Raw genomic sequence first — 13,167 nt, 5'->3', positions numbered from 1 at the left:
CTGCTGTGGGGGAGGGAGGAGGCACAACATTCTCCGGACTCCTCAATGAAGCCCCAAGATGACGGGAAAACAGATAGTCGTAGCATTTCCGTTCTCACTGTTGAAAACAGGAACATTTCCTCAGCTCCGTTTGGAGAGACAGACTTAGCTTTGTGACGTAGGACCTTCATCATAAACATAGAGTTTTCTCTGTCATATCTGCCGTTCTGAAATCTCCACTGGCGTATGTCCTACATGGTGCTGTCTGACCTGGGGGTCTGAGCCCGTGGGCTCACGTACTTCTTACTCCATCATACTTCACCTGTGTGTATACCCAAAGCTGTCGAAAGCACTGGGCTCTTCCCAGTGCTGATAGAGGGCATCAGCGAATCATTCCCAGAATTCTGTCTATTCTGATAGATGGTATCAGCCTGATGATACGCCAGGCACTCAACATACATCGTCTCTGTTAAATATCCTAGCAGGGTCACGGGGTAGAGATTACAGGCGAGGAAACCAAAGCTGAGCTCTGGAAACTTCCCTAGGTCGCACAGTTGGTATAGCACAGATCCAGGCTTCTAGAACTCAGAATTCACACTCAGGGTAGCTGTGTGGTGTGACCCATGGGGTGCGTGTCTGCATGAGCTACAGTGAGCACATGTCCGTGACTGCCCAGGGGAGGAATGGCATGTGTTTACTCCCCTACTTGACCCTTTCGCATTTCCTTGGAAGATGGGTCTGCCACAGCGAGCTCCACTCGACAGGCATGGGAAGGCCATCCGGAAACTTGCCCCAGTGGATGTGCACAGATGAGCTACATCATGGGGCTGTGTGCAGAGCACTGGGTTTACAGGACGTTCAGGACTGTACGCATTCTGTCACTCACTGCTCAGCAAGTGACCCTCCTTGTTCTCGGACGATCTTCATCGTGCAAAGGATGTAGCTTCCTGGGTTGTCAAAACCTGCTACCAACAAATGTTTCTTTCTTTCATTTCTGACCCTTTGAGAATAAAGGAGGAGGTTTCAGAGTTTAGGTCACCTTTCCTGTCTTTGTGTCATATTCTGGTCTTTGTCAGTGTCCCACCCTGCCTGTTTTGTCTATATCCCCATGTTTTTGTCTTTTAGCTTTATTTTAGAAGTGGAAAGAGGCAGAGGGAGAGAATCACAAGCAGACTCCCCACTGAGCATGAAGCCCAATGCAGGGCTCGATCTCACGAACCTGAGGTCATGACCTAAGCCTAATTCAAGAGCTGGGCACCTAACTGACTGAGCCACCCAGGCACCCCTGTGTATCCCCATGTTTCTGACAACAATTTTACCCTAACATAAATGGGCAGTGCCCTCGAAAAAAGTAATAGGTAATTGCTGCTGTTCTTCCAGGTTGGAGTTCAGGTTTTCACCAAGAGACCTTTGGATGAGCAGCAGAACAGTTTCAATCCGGACAGAGTACTCACTTGCCTTAAGAAGTACCCTACAGCCCTTGCCAGATACCTGGAACATCTGGTCATAGACAGGAGGCTGCAGGTGAGCCCATGGACCTGGACAAACATGGGGGGGCTGCCATGCCACAGTTGTGCTTTCGGAAACAGAATGGAATTAGGAAGCCTGTTGGCAGGTGGTTCTAATGTAGTACTTTAAATGGAGCTGTTTTAAATGTTCTAGTGTATTTTCAGTGCCTTGCGCTCTGGGTGCTCAGCCTGTCCTCGTGGGTGGGCTAGGGGAGGTTTTCGAAGCCCAGAGGTTTCCGAAGATTACAGGAACATGCGGCCTTTTCTTGACCCTCCTTTTAAAATTATCCTTAAGGGAAATGAGAGAAGCTGCACGTTTTTGGAAAATACCTAAATCCTGGGGCCCTCACTTTGCAAATGAGAAACGACCCTTTTATGTTTTTTCTCACGGATGTGAAGTCTGCCTTCTCTGGATGGCAGTTTCTAGATGTTTTCCATCCGGTGAGCGTGTTCTCTTCACTGCCCCCGAGACCCTGCCCTGGCTCGCCCCGGCGGCTCCGTGGTCCTGGTCTGGGAGCTCCCATGGGCTCAGGGAGCTCCATGTTCCCCGCCTGTAAATGCCGTCGGCTGGAATCCCATCTCCCACAGAAGGAAGAGTACCACACGCAGCTGGCCCTCCTTTACCTGGACAAGGTGCTGCAGCAGAGGTCCGGCACTGGCAGCGAGGCTGCAGAAGCCACAGACACACAGCTGAAGCTCCAGCACCTGCTCCAGAAGTCTGATTTGTACCGAGTGCACCTGCTGATAGGTGAGGGGCGGTTCACTGGTCTCTCCTCCATCCCGGTCCCCAGCAAGGAGGGAAGGAGCTGATGAAGGCTCCGGTGTCGCATCTTGTCTTGAGTCCACTGGGGGGAGTCCCTGAGCCTCTTTTGGCCCTAAGTCAGCCTGCCTGCAGGGTGGGGCGAAGCTTCTCAGGCCTCCGCCCTCTAGAAACAGACATGGGCTCTTTAGCTGATGACACAAAGCTACCCAGGGAGTTTGGAAGTCTGTGTTATCTGTCGAGCATGCCTTCATTTAAACTGCCTTACTCTGCTTTGTGCTTGAATCCCAGTTCATTCTGATAGCACCAGTGTTTGGGCCAGGCTGTGCCAGCTGGCACTGTCCCCAGCTCAGGGCTGTCACCGAGCCCTGAGCCATAGGAAGGCAGGCAGGTATCTTGGACGAGAGCCTGGTTTTCATTTCCTTGGGTTGCAGAGTCTGTGGTTTTTGTGTTGTATAAAGTGCCACAAGGCAGCACAGTGCATACACCCAGTAGAATTAGCTAGTTTCTTGATACATTTGACATCATAGAATTTTCAGATTTGTTCTTACTGGGATTAATAATATATTTCTCTGTCTTTAATGGCATTGACAGTTTTTTTACTATTACCTACAGTCCATTCTCATCATTTGCCATAGTTACATTCTATAAAGTCTCCACGAACACCGAATTACTGAATCCTGAACGGTTGCTCCCAGGGAAGTACAGGGTCAGGTTCCTGCAAACTGCTGATCACAACATTTTCATCACCCATCAGTACATTACCTTGTTTTAGGAGTGCTTCTGTTTAAGACACCTTATTTAATAGGTACTGTTGATTGGTTAACATTGAACTCAGAGCCAGCAGAACTCTAGCTCAGGCTAACACATACGTTTTCTCCATAAGGCACGTCATAGTCCACTTGTGCTTGGAAGCATGAGGCCACACCTCAGCACTGTGCTTGGGGCCCATTTTAAATGGCAATGTCACCAAGAGAAAAAGCACGAAAACTCAAAAATCGTGGCACTGAGTAAACGCTGGAGAGGACTGTTTGCAGAATGAGGGCTGCCACAAGAAGGCAGCGCCTCGATGGCCTTACGGGGCCTCATCTGGGACCGTGCATGGCCGGTGGCTCCAATTGTGTGCCAGCCTGTGCGTGTCCGCGAATAATCCTAAAAGCCCTGTGACTGCTGGTTTGGGGATTCCATGGGAATTTGGGCAAGCGAGCCAATTCATGAATATGGAATCTGAATAATGAGGACTGGTGGCTGTACGTGCCGGGCCCAGGTCAGTATGCTTAGCGTGCATTACGATGCTTTCCACAACGACCCTGTGAAATAAGTCCTATTTTTAAAAATTATGGGTTGGTGTCATTTTCCATACAGCCTAAAAACTCAGATTGCAGAAGAAACAAAAGAGCTTTAGAGTCACATTGACAGGGATTTTTAACAATAGGAACCCACACTCCTTCACATGAAATACTAGTTTAAATTGGAATAAAGGGGTTCACGGCACTTTTTTGCCAGGAAGGGTTAGTGTCTGAATTTAAATCAAGAAAGTGCCTTTTTGCCATAGTTGAAAGATCCCATACTGGGAAAATAGGAACGATGCCGGATTAATTGAAGGCCTGCGGCCGTGATACTCAGGTTTCACCAGGGCCTACCAGGATGACAGGTCATTTGTTCTATTCAGTCGCTAAAAATGTGTATTCTGCCATTAGGCTCTCCCTGTGAGTAGGGACTGGCTTCCCCTTTGGGAACACCCAGCTCTGTGGCACGGAGGTCCAAGCAAGCCTTGTGCGAATTGCCTAGGTCGCCGGGCGCGCTTTGCCCTTTCTTGAGTGGAGAGCACCGGGCGGCGGGGGGGCAAGCCGGGGCTGGCTCTAACCACAGGCTGCTGCCACGCAGATAGAACCCGAGGTGCCGGGCTCCCCATGGAGAGCGCCATCCTGCATGGGAAGCTGGAGGAGCACGAGGAGGCCCTGCGCATCCTGGTGCACGAGCTGCGGGACTTCGCTGCGGCCGAGGACTACTGCCTGTGGCGCTCTGAGGGCCGGGACCCGCCATACCGGCAGCGGCTCTTCCACACGCTGCTGGCCATGTACCTCCAGCCCGGCCCCGCCGCGCCTGAGCTGGCCGTGGCCGCCACGGACCTCCTGAACCACCACGCGGCCGATTTCGACGCCGCCCGGGTCCTACCGCTACTGCCAGGCAGCTGGTCAGTGCAGCTGCTGCGCCCGTTCCTGACCGGGGCCGTCCGGAATAGCGTGCACGCCCGCAGGACCACTCAGGTGGCTCTGGGCCTGGCCAAGTCCGAAAACCTGATCTACAAGTACGACAAGGTGAGAGCTGGGCCCGGCCGGCCGTGCCGGCTTCTAGACCCCGGCGGGGGCGGTGGTGGGGGGGGGGCGCGTTCTATTTCAGGTAGTTCCGGGTGCATCTTCTCTGCACCTCAAATACCTGATTATGCTCACGTAGAAGCCCAGGTACATGGAGGCAGAGGCGGGAGCTGGGCTGGCAGGTGCCGTTCTTCTCCCCGCCTAGACAGCGATGCTTGGATGGTGTTCCAGGCAGCGTCCTACGCCGGGCAGCATGGGTCACGTCATCCTCTCAGCTGTCTCATGCAGTGTCTCCTGCCACTCTCCCCGTGTTCCAGAAGGGTACCTTGAGGCCCAGGGAAGTCACATAGCACATGAAGAGCCCAGACGTGGATCCCAAGCCAGCTCACACCTCCACATTCTAGGTCCCTGGCTGGTGGGCTGGGCTGCAGGAACCAGTGCCACAGATGGCCATCTTTCACTGTGTCCTCTCATGGCACAGAAAGGACAAGTGCTGGTCTCTCTCCCTCTTTTTTTTTTTTTTATTTTAGTCCCAGGTATACAGTACAATGATTTGATATTTCCGTGTGTGGTGATGTGATCATCACACTATGTCTGGTTAACCCCTGTCACCACACATAATTACAGGTCTTTTTCTTGTGATGAGAACTTTCGAGATCCGTTCTCTTAGCAACTTTTAAATATACAATATGGTAGTGTTAACTGTAGATTCCACGGTCTACATCACATCCCCAGGGCTTACTTATTTTATAACTGGAAGTTGGTACCTTTCAGCCCACTTCACCCATTGCCCCCACCTGTGGCAACCTCCAGTCCATTCTGTTTCTGTGAGTTGGGCTTTTTTTTTTTTTTTTTTTTACGATTCCATGTATTAGTGAGATCACACAGTATTTGTCTTCTTCAGTCTGACTTATTTCACTTTGCTGATACCTTCTAGGTCCATCCATGTTGTCACAGATGGTGAGCTTTCCCTCCTTTTCATGGCCGAGTAGTGTTCCGTCATATAAATATACTGCATTTTCTTTATCCATCGAGGAACACCTAAGCTTTTTTATGCCTTGGCTGTTGTGACTTATGCTGCAGTGAACTTGGGGGTTAGTGTTTCAAGTTAGCGTTTTAGTTTCCTTCAGATAAATACCCAGAAGTGGAATTGCCTAATCACGAGGTAGTTCTGTTGCTTTTTTGAGGAACCTCCATCCTCTTCTACACGACTTTGCATTCCCACCAACAGTGCACAACCATTCCTCTTCTCTACATCCTGGCCACTTCTATTCCTCTCCTTGTAATGGCCCCAGTGCCATCCTGGGAGCCCCACCCAGTTACCTCCCAGAGGCCCCAGATACCACCGCATTGAAAATCAAAGCTTCAACATAGGAATTTGGGAGGTGGTGGGGGATATAAACATTCAGTCCACAACAGAACCCCAGTATAGATCCCCTTCTGGAGACTTCTCTCTTGTGAGGCCCACACTCCATGCAGTCAGCCCAGGGATCTTTCCAGAGTGGGAAACTGATGTGGCCCTCTCACATGGAAGCCTTCATGACTCTCTAGAAGAGGAGTTGAGGCCTGGAACGTCCCATCTCCCCTCCTTTGGTCTGGCCCTCTCCATCTCTCCCTGCTTCCCGGGACACATGGAACCTCCTTGATGTGACTGTTTCACACATACGGCCTTGGTACCTGCAGTTCCCTCTGACACAGTCTTAACCTTTCCTTTGGGGCCTGCTAACCGCCTGCTCACAATGCAGCCTTAGTACTTCTTCCTTTGTGAAACCTTCATGTCCCTTCAAGCAGGAAATCCCCTCCTTTGCCCACCCACACCTTCCATGCATATATCCATCATCGTCTCCCTTCACTGTTAGACTCCAGGTTCTTTGGGGGCAGGGAATTGAGCTGTCGAGCTCGGTATCCCTAGAGCCAAGCCCAGCGTCCCAAAGGTGTTAAAGAAACATTTGTTGAAGGACTGATGAAAACTGAGGAGTACAGGGTGACTTCCCTAAGCTGGGTTTGATCCTGCCGGTAGGCCAGCTTGCCTGCGCAGACACCAGTGAACTGTGCAAAAAGGCTTCTTCACTTGCAGAACTGTAGTCCTTTTTATCAGACAGGGTCCGGGGAGGTACAGCCTGGTTTGGTTAGTGACCTTTAAACAAATGAAAGGATGCTTCCTAGAACCAGGCAGGGCAGTACCACCAATCGACCATATATGGCTTTGATGGAGTCCCTTATTTGTGCCTTACTTTTCTTGTTTGCAAATGAGAGGACCCGGGAACTAGATCATCTATAAGGGCTTACCCAGCTCGGACGTGACGTCACTCTCTGACAGACCTTGCGCAAACGCAGAGCTCAGGCAATGTTTGAGAGAGGGTCTGCATAGAAATGCCTGGGTGAGGCAGCAGCAAGTACTTTTCATGAAACAAGAAAGCAGTTCCATAGCATTTAAAAAAAAAATTGGTGGGAGGGGGCGCCTGGGTGGCTCAGTCGTTAAGCCTCTGCCTTCGGCTCAGGTCATCATCCCAGGGTCCTGGGATTGAGCCCCACATCGGGCTCCCTGCTCAGTGGGAAGCCTGCTTGTGTTCCCTCTCTTGCTGTCTCTGTCTCTGTCAAATAAATAAATAAAATCTTAAAAAAAAATTTTTATTACTATTATTTTTACTTCTCCAGTTACTCGGGACGTTTTTGTTTATTTTCACCTCTAATGTTCTATTTCGAGATCTGTGGGGTGACGCGTGTCTGCTCTGGTATAACTCTTTTTTTTTTTTCTTCTTCTTCAGATGAAGTTGAAAGGAAGCTCAGTTCAGCTCTCGGACAAAAAGCTCTGCCAGATGTGCCAAAATCCCTTCTGTGAGCCTGTGTTTGTTAGATACCCAAATGGTGGGCTCGTCCACACCCACTGTGCTGCCAGCAGACACACGAACCCCAGCTCCCCCGGCCCCGGTGCTCGGACTTGAAGAGGCCCACCCGAGGGCGCGAGGAGGACCCTGAGTTCTTTACCGAGCCTGCTGGGTGCAGAGAGCGGAAAGCCGCTGCACTGGTGTCAGCCAGGGAGTGACATCTGGGCGCTGGGAGACTGCAGTCAATGTGAAACAGGGACTTTTCGCTGCTGACCACTCCACCCTGAATGTTCACGGGAAATCCTGGAAACAGAGACACATCAGGGTTCGCCCGTCCCGGGACACGGTAATCCCAAACAAATGTCTACTTTGAGAGAAAAATGAGCCTTCCCCATGCCGTCCAGACAAGCTGGACACCCCTGCCCCCGCCCCTGCGCCTTGGTCTTCAAAAATGCATTTGCACTGGAAATGCCTGCTTCAGGGTGGCCCAGAGATGGAACTGTCGCCGGGCAGGGTGAGGAGCACAGCCTTAAGGGGCGCGGGGGGGGTGGGGGCTGTTTCCAGGATTACCTCGTGGGCCCTGCCTTTGCCCTTAGAAACGGCTGACCTTGGGGGAGTCTTTGTTGTTGCCTACTTCCCATCCGGCTCTCAACCCCTAAAGGATTCTGCCTTGTTTACCCAAACACCCCCTCTCGGGGAAGTCGAGGACCCATTGGAAAGTGCTAAAGCCCAGGTGACAAGCTGCCGCCCCCATCACGTGAAAGAGGACAGCAGATAGGTGGCCTGCGGCACGTTCCTGTCCTGTCACGCTACCTGCTGATTTTGAAACTCCATGATGGCCATGTTTGACTAAAAATTGTTATTTGAAGTTCTGTCATCTCTGCAGTTTTTCTCTTCTTTGGAAACTTATTTGTTGTATCCGTTAGGGACATTTTTTTTTTTCCTGTTAAAATGTACCTCCTACTGACCGCTCGGGAAATGAAAAGGGAAACGTTATGAGCACAAGCCACGTGGAGTTTCACGAGAGGCCAGTTTGAACCTCACACCCTCAGCAGGGCAGGCAGTGGGTGGCAGCTACCCTTGCCTGTGACCGAGACGTCATCTTTCCTACTGGGTGCTTCTGCACACCCCGATGAGGAAGTCTAGTCAGGCTGCCTTACCTCCCAGCACTTTACACGCCTGCTCTGAGGTTTCTTGAACCCATGGGAGGGGTCCCCCTTGTTCACCACAGACTGGGGGACTCACCTGCCAGACATCGCGGAGAAGCCGAAGTTGTCCTTACTTCACTGCCCTCTTTCAAATTTCTTCACTGGGATGAATGATTCTATCCGGAACTCACACAGGACACTGTACCCCCTGCCACAATGCCGGGAAAGCAAGCATTAGCTTGTGTGTGTCACAAGGGGAGGACACTGGGATACAGCCCCTCGCCGTCACCCCGAGCCTGACAAAGCAGGGGCCAAAGAATTCGTGGTCCGTTCTCGAAACAGTGTCCTCCTGTACTAATCATGGTCAGTCTTCTTCCTCCTTTGGCGATTCTAAGTGGCACAAGAAAGCGACAGCACGCCTGCATTCTTCCCTAGCTGCGTCTCCAGCTAAAGAATCGACGATGAAGAAGTTCTCCTTGTGACTCAACCACATACGATGTAGACGGGGGCGAAGTAGAAGCCCAGTCGTGAATCGACCCTGTGGGTGACTGCTACGGAATGGTCCCGTCACTGCGCACGCTACCATGACAACTCGCGAGGTCGCATTTCTGCCTCAGAGAGCAGGTCCCTAGCACGCGCGGTATCACACTGCTGAAAGCACTGTTTCACTGGACACAAAGTGGGTACAATCTGGAGAGCGCCTTGTGACTGCTCATTCCTAAAATGGGGACACTAGTCTCCGCTCTCTCTCTGAACATGGGTCAGTGTTTTGAAACATTTGTCATCCTTTAGGATGAGGGGGATTAAAGTCAAGTCATCTCCTATGTTCAGAACCGTACCTTGCTCTCCTCTTTGTCTGACTCCCACGGGCCCTTTTCACAAATCAGATTTTTAAAATAAATACATGGTTCTTTCTAAAGGCCTGCTGTTTTGTGACTGTGGCGTTGACTAGAACAATTAGAACATTGCTCAACCTTTTCCTCCCCTCATTAGGTTCTATGTAACCACTCTAGTTAAAACAGCATGAACCGAACCCAGTTGGCATTAATATTCTATGGGCAATAAATACTGTTGAATTTGAGGAACCGTTTCTCTGCCGTTGCCTGTCAGGTGTTGACGTGGCAGTGCCCCCGAGGGCGTGGTGCAGTGGGCCTGAGAGCCGAAGAGTTCATGCCCACGAGCTTGGTAAATGTGCTTGCTGAGGTCAGGAGTCCGGAGCAGCTCGGGTGGCCATGGGGTCGCACCGTCAAACCGATGCCCGTCACACAGCTAGGGTGGCCCTTGCCTTTTGCTTGCTTTCCCCTCTGGAAACCTTTGTCCTTGCAACTTTACCCTTCACCCCTGGTCAGGTCCCAAATACACAAGATGTACAAATGTAAACTTGTTGATTTTATTAAAATTCTTTTAATTCTTTGTTCTTTCTGTAATTTTTTATATGTGTTTATAAAAATCATCTTGGCCAGGTGATGGCTTCCACCTGCACAGTACCTAGTCATAGGAGCTTTGGAACCTACTCACCCAGACCCCATGGCTCCTCCTAGCACCTGAAGCCGATGTTCCCTGGCCGCCCCTCAAATTCTTTGTTCCTACTTGACTGAACTTTAAATGCTCTACTTCTGAAGGTACCTCCTGCATGTTCTCAAGGTGCCCCTTGACATTTATTACCTTCACAGCAGTCATTACCCTAAGGTCTTTAGCAGAGGAGATTTCTGGTCGCTTCTTCCATACCTCACCTCGTAGCCAGATGCCCTTTAAGTGAGCCTGCCGCCCTTGAATTTCTAACTCTGAACAGAGTCAAGGACTAGAACTTTCTTTCACCTTTTACATTTGACTTCCGTAGAATCTTGTTCGTAGCAGGTCTGTGAAAAACGCTATGGAATGAATTTCACAGCACATTGCCATGTTTCTTATTCCATTCTGGACGCCGTGGCAGCCCTGAGGAGAGCCCCTGACAGCGGTAACCGTATTGTGCCTGGCAGTCAGGCTGGTAGAGTCCAAATACTCGTGGGTGACAGTAAAGGCGAGGTGTCAGGTGGCATCCATATCTCAAGTTGCAGGAACTGAGGCATAGGTTGGTGAGGTGATTTTCTTGGGAGGACAAGACCAAGAGCTCCAGTCCCCCCCAACTGAGCTCCCCTCCGGGTGCTTCGCCAAAACCAGCAACCAACCCAGGGTTGACTGGAGTACTCACACAGCGGTGTTGCCACTCTCCGAAAGTCACAAAGCAACGAGTTGCATATCCTTTTCTTGTTCTATATTATATCCTGTGGCTCATTGGCATATTAAAGATTGAAAGGGAGCTGGTCAGTCGGTTAAGCATCTGACTTACTTTTAGCTCAGATCATGATCTCAGGGTGGTGAGACTGAGCCCCACATTGGGCTCCATGCTGGATGTGGGGCCTGCTTAGGACTCTCTCTCTCTCCCGCTCCCTCCACATCTCCCCACCCTGCTCACACGCTCTCTGTGAATGAATGAATGAATAAATGGGTGCTTAGGCTTCCAAAACTGACTAGAAAGGGAAAAATGATAGATTCCCACTGCCTACCAGTATATTACAGGGCCAAGCAGCTGCGAGAGAAAAAGAGTAAATCGATGTCCTAAATGTGACTTGGTAGAAGCAAAGACTGGCGCCTGACTCGGTGAAATGGGCCGTGGCTTGTGTTAGATTAATTAGGTACTAACACACCATTTGCTCCTGGCGGATCTGTCAGCCTTAGCGTCGGGAATGAAAATGTACAAGAATCTAGACCATATGGACCAGAGGCCCTTTCACCTCGAAAATGCTAAATGGCTCGAGCGCCATCTAAAAGCTTGTTAATACCTTGTTCAGTTGTAAGCACTGGAATTAACGAAGCCTGCTTTTCTTTAGCTCGCAGCCGGGGAAGGGAAACAAATAGCTGTAATTCAGTCTGCGGTCCGGAGCTGTGTATCAGTTAAACGAGACATGTGGCCGGCAAGGGCTCAGAAGCACCACAGGCCACTCAACAGGCCAGGTGAGGCTTGGGAAGGAACATGTCACCACTAGACTCCGGGGAGCCTAGGTCTTGTCGGGCTCCGACATACCCAGCTGGGGGCCGGGGCCAGTCCCATCACCTAGACCTTGGTGGTGTGCTCTGTAGACTAGAGTCAGAGCTGTGTGGTATCTTGAGGACCCTTCTGGAAATCGGGGCAAAGGAATGGAGTCGGTGTGGTCTAGCCTTTGAGACCAAATGCTGCCCCAGAGGATTGTGGGTCTCAGGCTGTGCCCAAGCTCTCCCACAATCCTTCACTGTCAGGGTCATCTTCTTCTAGCGAAGGTTTTCCGTTTGTCTCAATTGACCAGTTTTTCCTTGGTGTCCCCAACTGAGCTGGGGAGACAGATACCCAGCCTCATCTCACTAGGCTTGTGAGCGTCGATACACAGCACATGGCACCATTGGTACGCATCTGACTAACTCATCCTAGCCTCGGCCTCTTTCATCCACACGTGTCAGTGATTTACCTGGAGTACCTAATGTGCACCATAAAATTAGCATAGTGGGGCTGCCCCTACCCGCTCCTACCTCTGCTCTCAGCTCCGCGTCAACCCCCACAGCTGTTCTAAAGTGTTTTTCAATGCATTGCTGATGGACCGCCAACTGTCGACTTTAGCTTACAAATAAACCGCAACACTAAACTTTCGCTTTCTTTAGAATTAGCATTTCCCATTGTACATATCTAAAGGTATTTGAATTTTTTGTGCTTTCACTTAATTTACAAGACTCTGTTCACTTTTTAAAATATGAGGTATAGTCAAAATCGATTTTCGGTAAAAAAAAAAGTTACCATAGTACTAATATGGCTGTATGAAAATACATTTTCTGTGGGTTAGTCTTCTTGCTATTTTCATGGCTTTTTTTTAAGTCATAAAATATACACAACAAAATTTGCCATTTTAACATTATTTTTCAGTTTAAATTCAGTGGCATTAAGTACCTTCATAGTTCCCTCACCACTCTCTCCAAAACTCTTTCCTCTTCCCAAAGTGCAACTGTGTGCCCAGTAAACACTTACTCCCCACCCTCTTTTCCCCAGCCCCTCCGAACCCCCATTCTACTTTGTGGCTCTATGAATTGCATTACTATGGACCTCCTATAAGTCACAATATTTGTTCTTTTGTGACTGGTTTATTGCATTCAGCATAATGTCCTCAAAAGTCACCCATGTAGCATATGTCAGTATCTTCTTTCTTTTAAAGGCTGAGCAGTACTCAAGTTTCATAGCTTTTATACAGTATACTTAGTTACACAAAGCATGCGTACATAGGCCATCTGCTGATATGTATTTTATATAAAATTAGAATTGCTACTTTGTATTATTCTTTTTTTAACTTTATTTTCTTAGTGTTCCAAGATTCATTGTTTATGCATCACATTATTCTCATCAACATGTAAGATATAACCCTATACCAACCATCGAAAAGTTGTCTGTTGTCCTAATCTCTCCCATTGGGTTAAAACAGATCCACACACAGAGCTTCCAGATGGCCTTATGGGGGACCTTCGAAAAGGAGTTCAAAATCAGCACAAATCTTGTCAACAAGGAAAGACAACGAAGCCCAGTTGAGTGTGTGAGCGTCGTCTCTGCTCCCATAAGGGCGGTCTCAC

The 13,167-nt window shown here is 49.7% G+C and overlaps 1 protein-coding gene across 3 annotated transcripts in view; it reads left to right on the top strand.

Moving 5' to 3' along the window:
- The window catches only part of TGFBRAP1 (transforming growth factor beta receptor associated protein 1), a 72,646-nt gene extending 62,692 nt beyond the window's left edge, over positions 1–9,954 (top strand). For all 3 annotated transcript variants that reach the window (XM_047745152.1, XM_047745151.1, XM_047745150.1), the window contains exons 9-12: positions 1,360–1,503; positions 2,076–2,235; positions 4,135–4,568; positions 7,334–9,954. In XM_047745152.1, the coding sequence (XP_047601108.1) occupies positions 1,360–1,503; positions 2,076–2,235; positions 4,135–4,568; positions 7,334–7,510 (915 nt within the window). In that variant the 3' untranslated portion in view covers positions 7,511–9,954. The remainder of the gene's footprint in view (positions 1–1,359; positions 1,504–2,075; positions 2,236–4,134; positions 4,569–7,333) is intronic.
- The last annotated feature ends 3,213 nt before the right edge of the window (positions 9,955–13,167 follow it).

Source organism: Lutra lutra, chromosome 9 (assembly GCF_902655055.1).
Source record: "Lutra lutra chromosome 9, mLutLut1.2, whole genome shotgun sequence".
Lineage (NCBI taxonomy): Eukaryota > Metazoa > Chordata > Mammalia > Carnivora > Mustelidae > Lutra > Lutra lutra.
The sequence above is the reverse complement of the archived record's forward strand: the minus strand, read 5'-3'. Positions and strand labels throughout refer to the sequence as shown.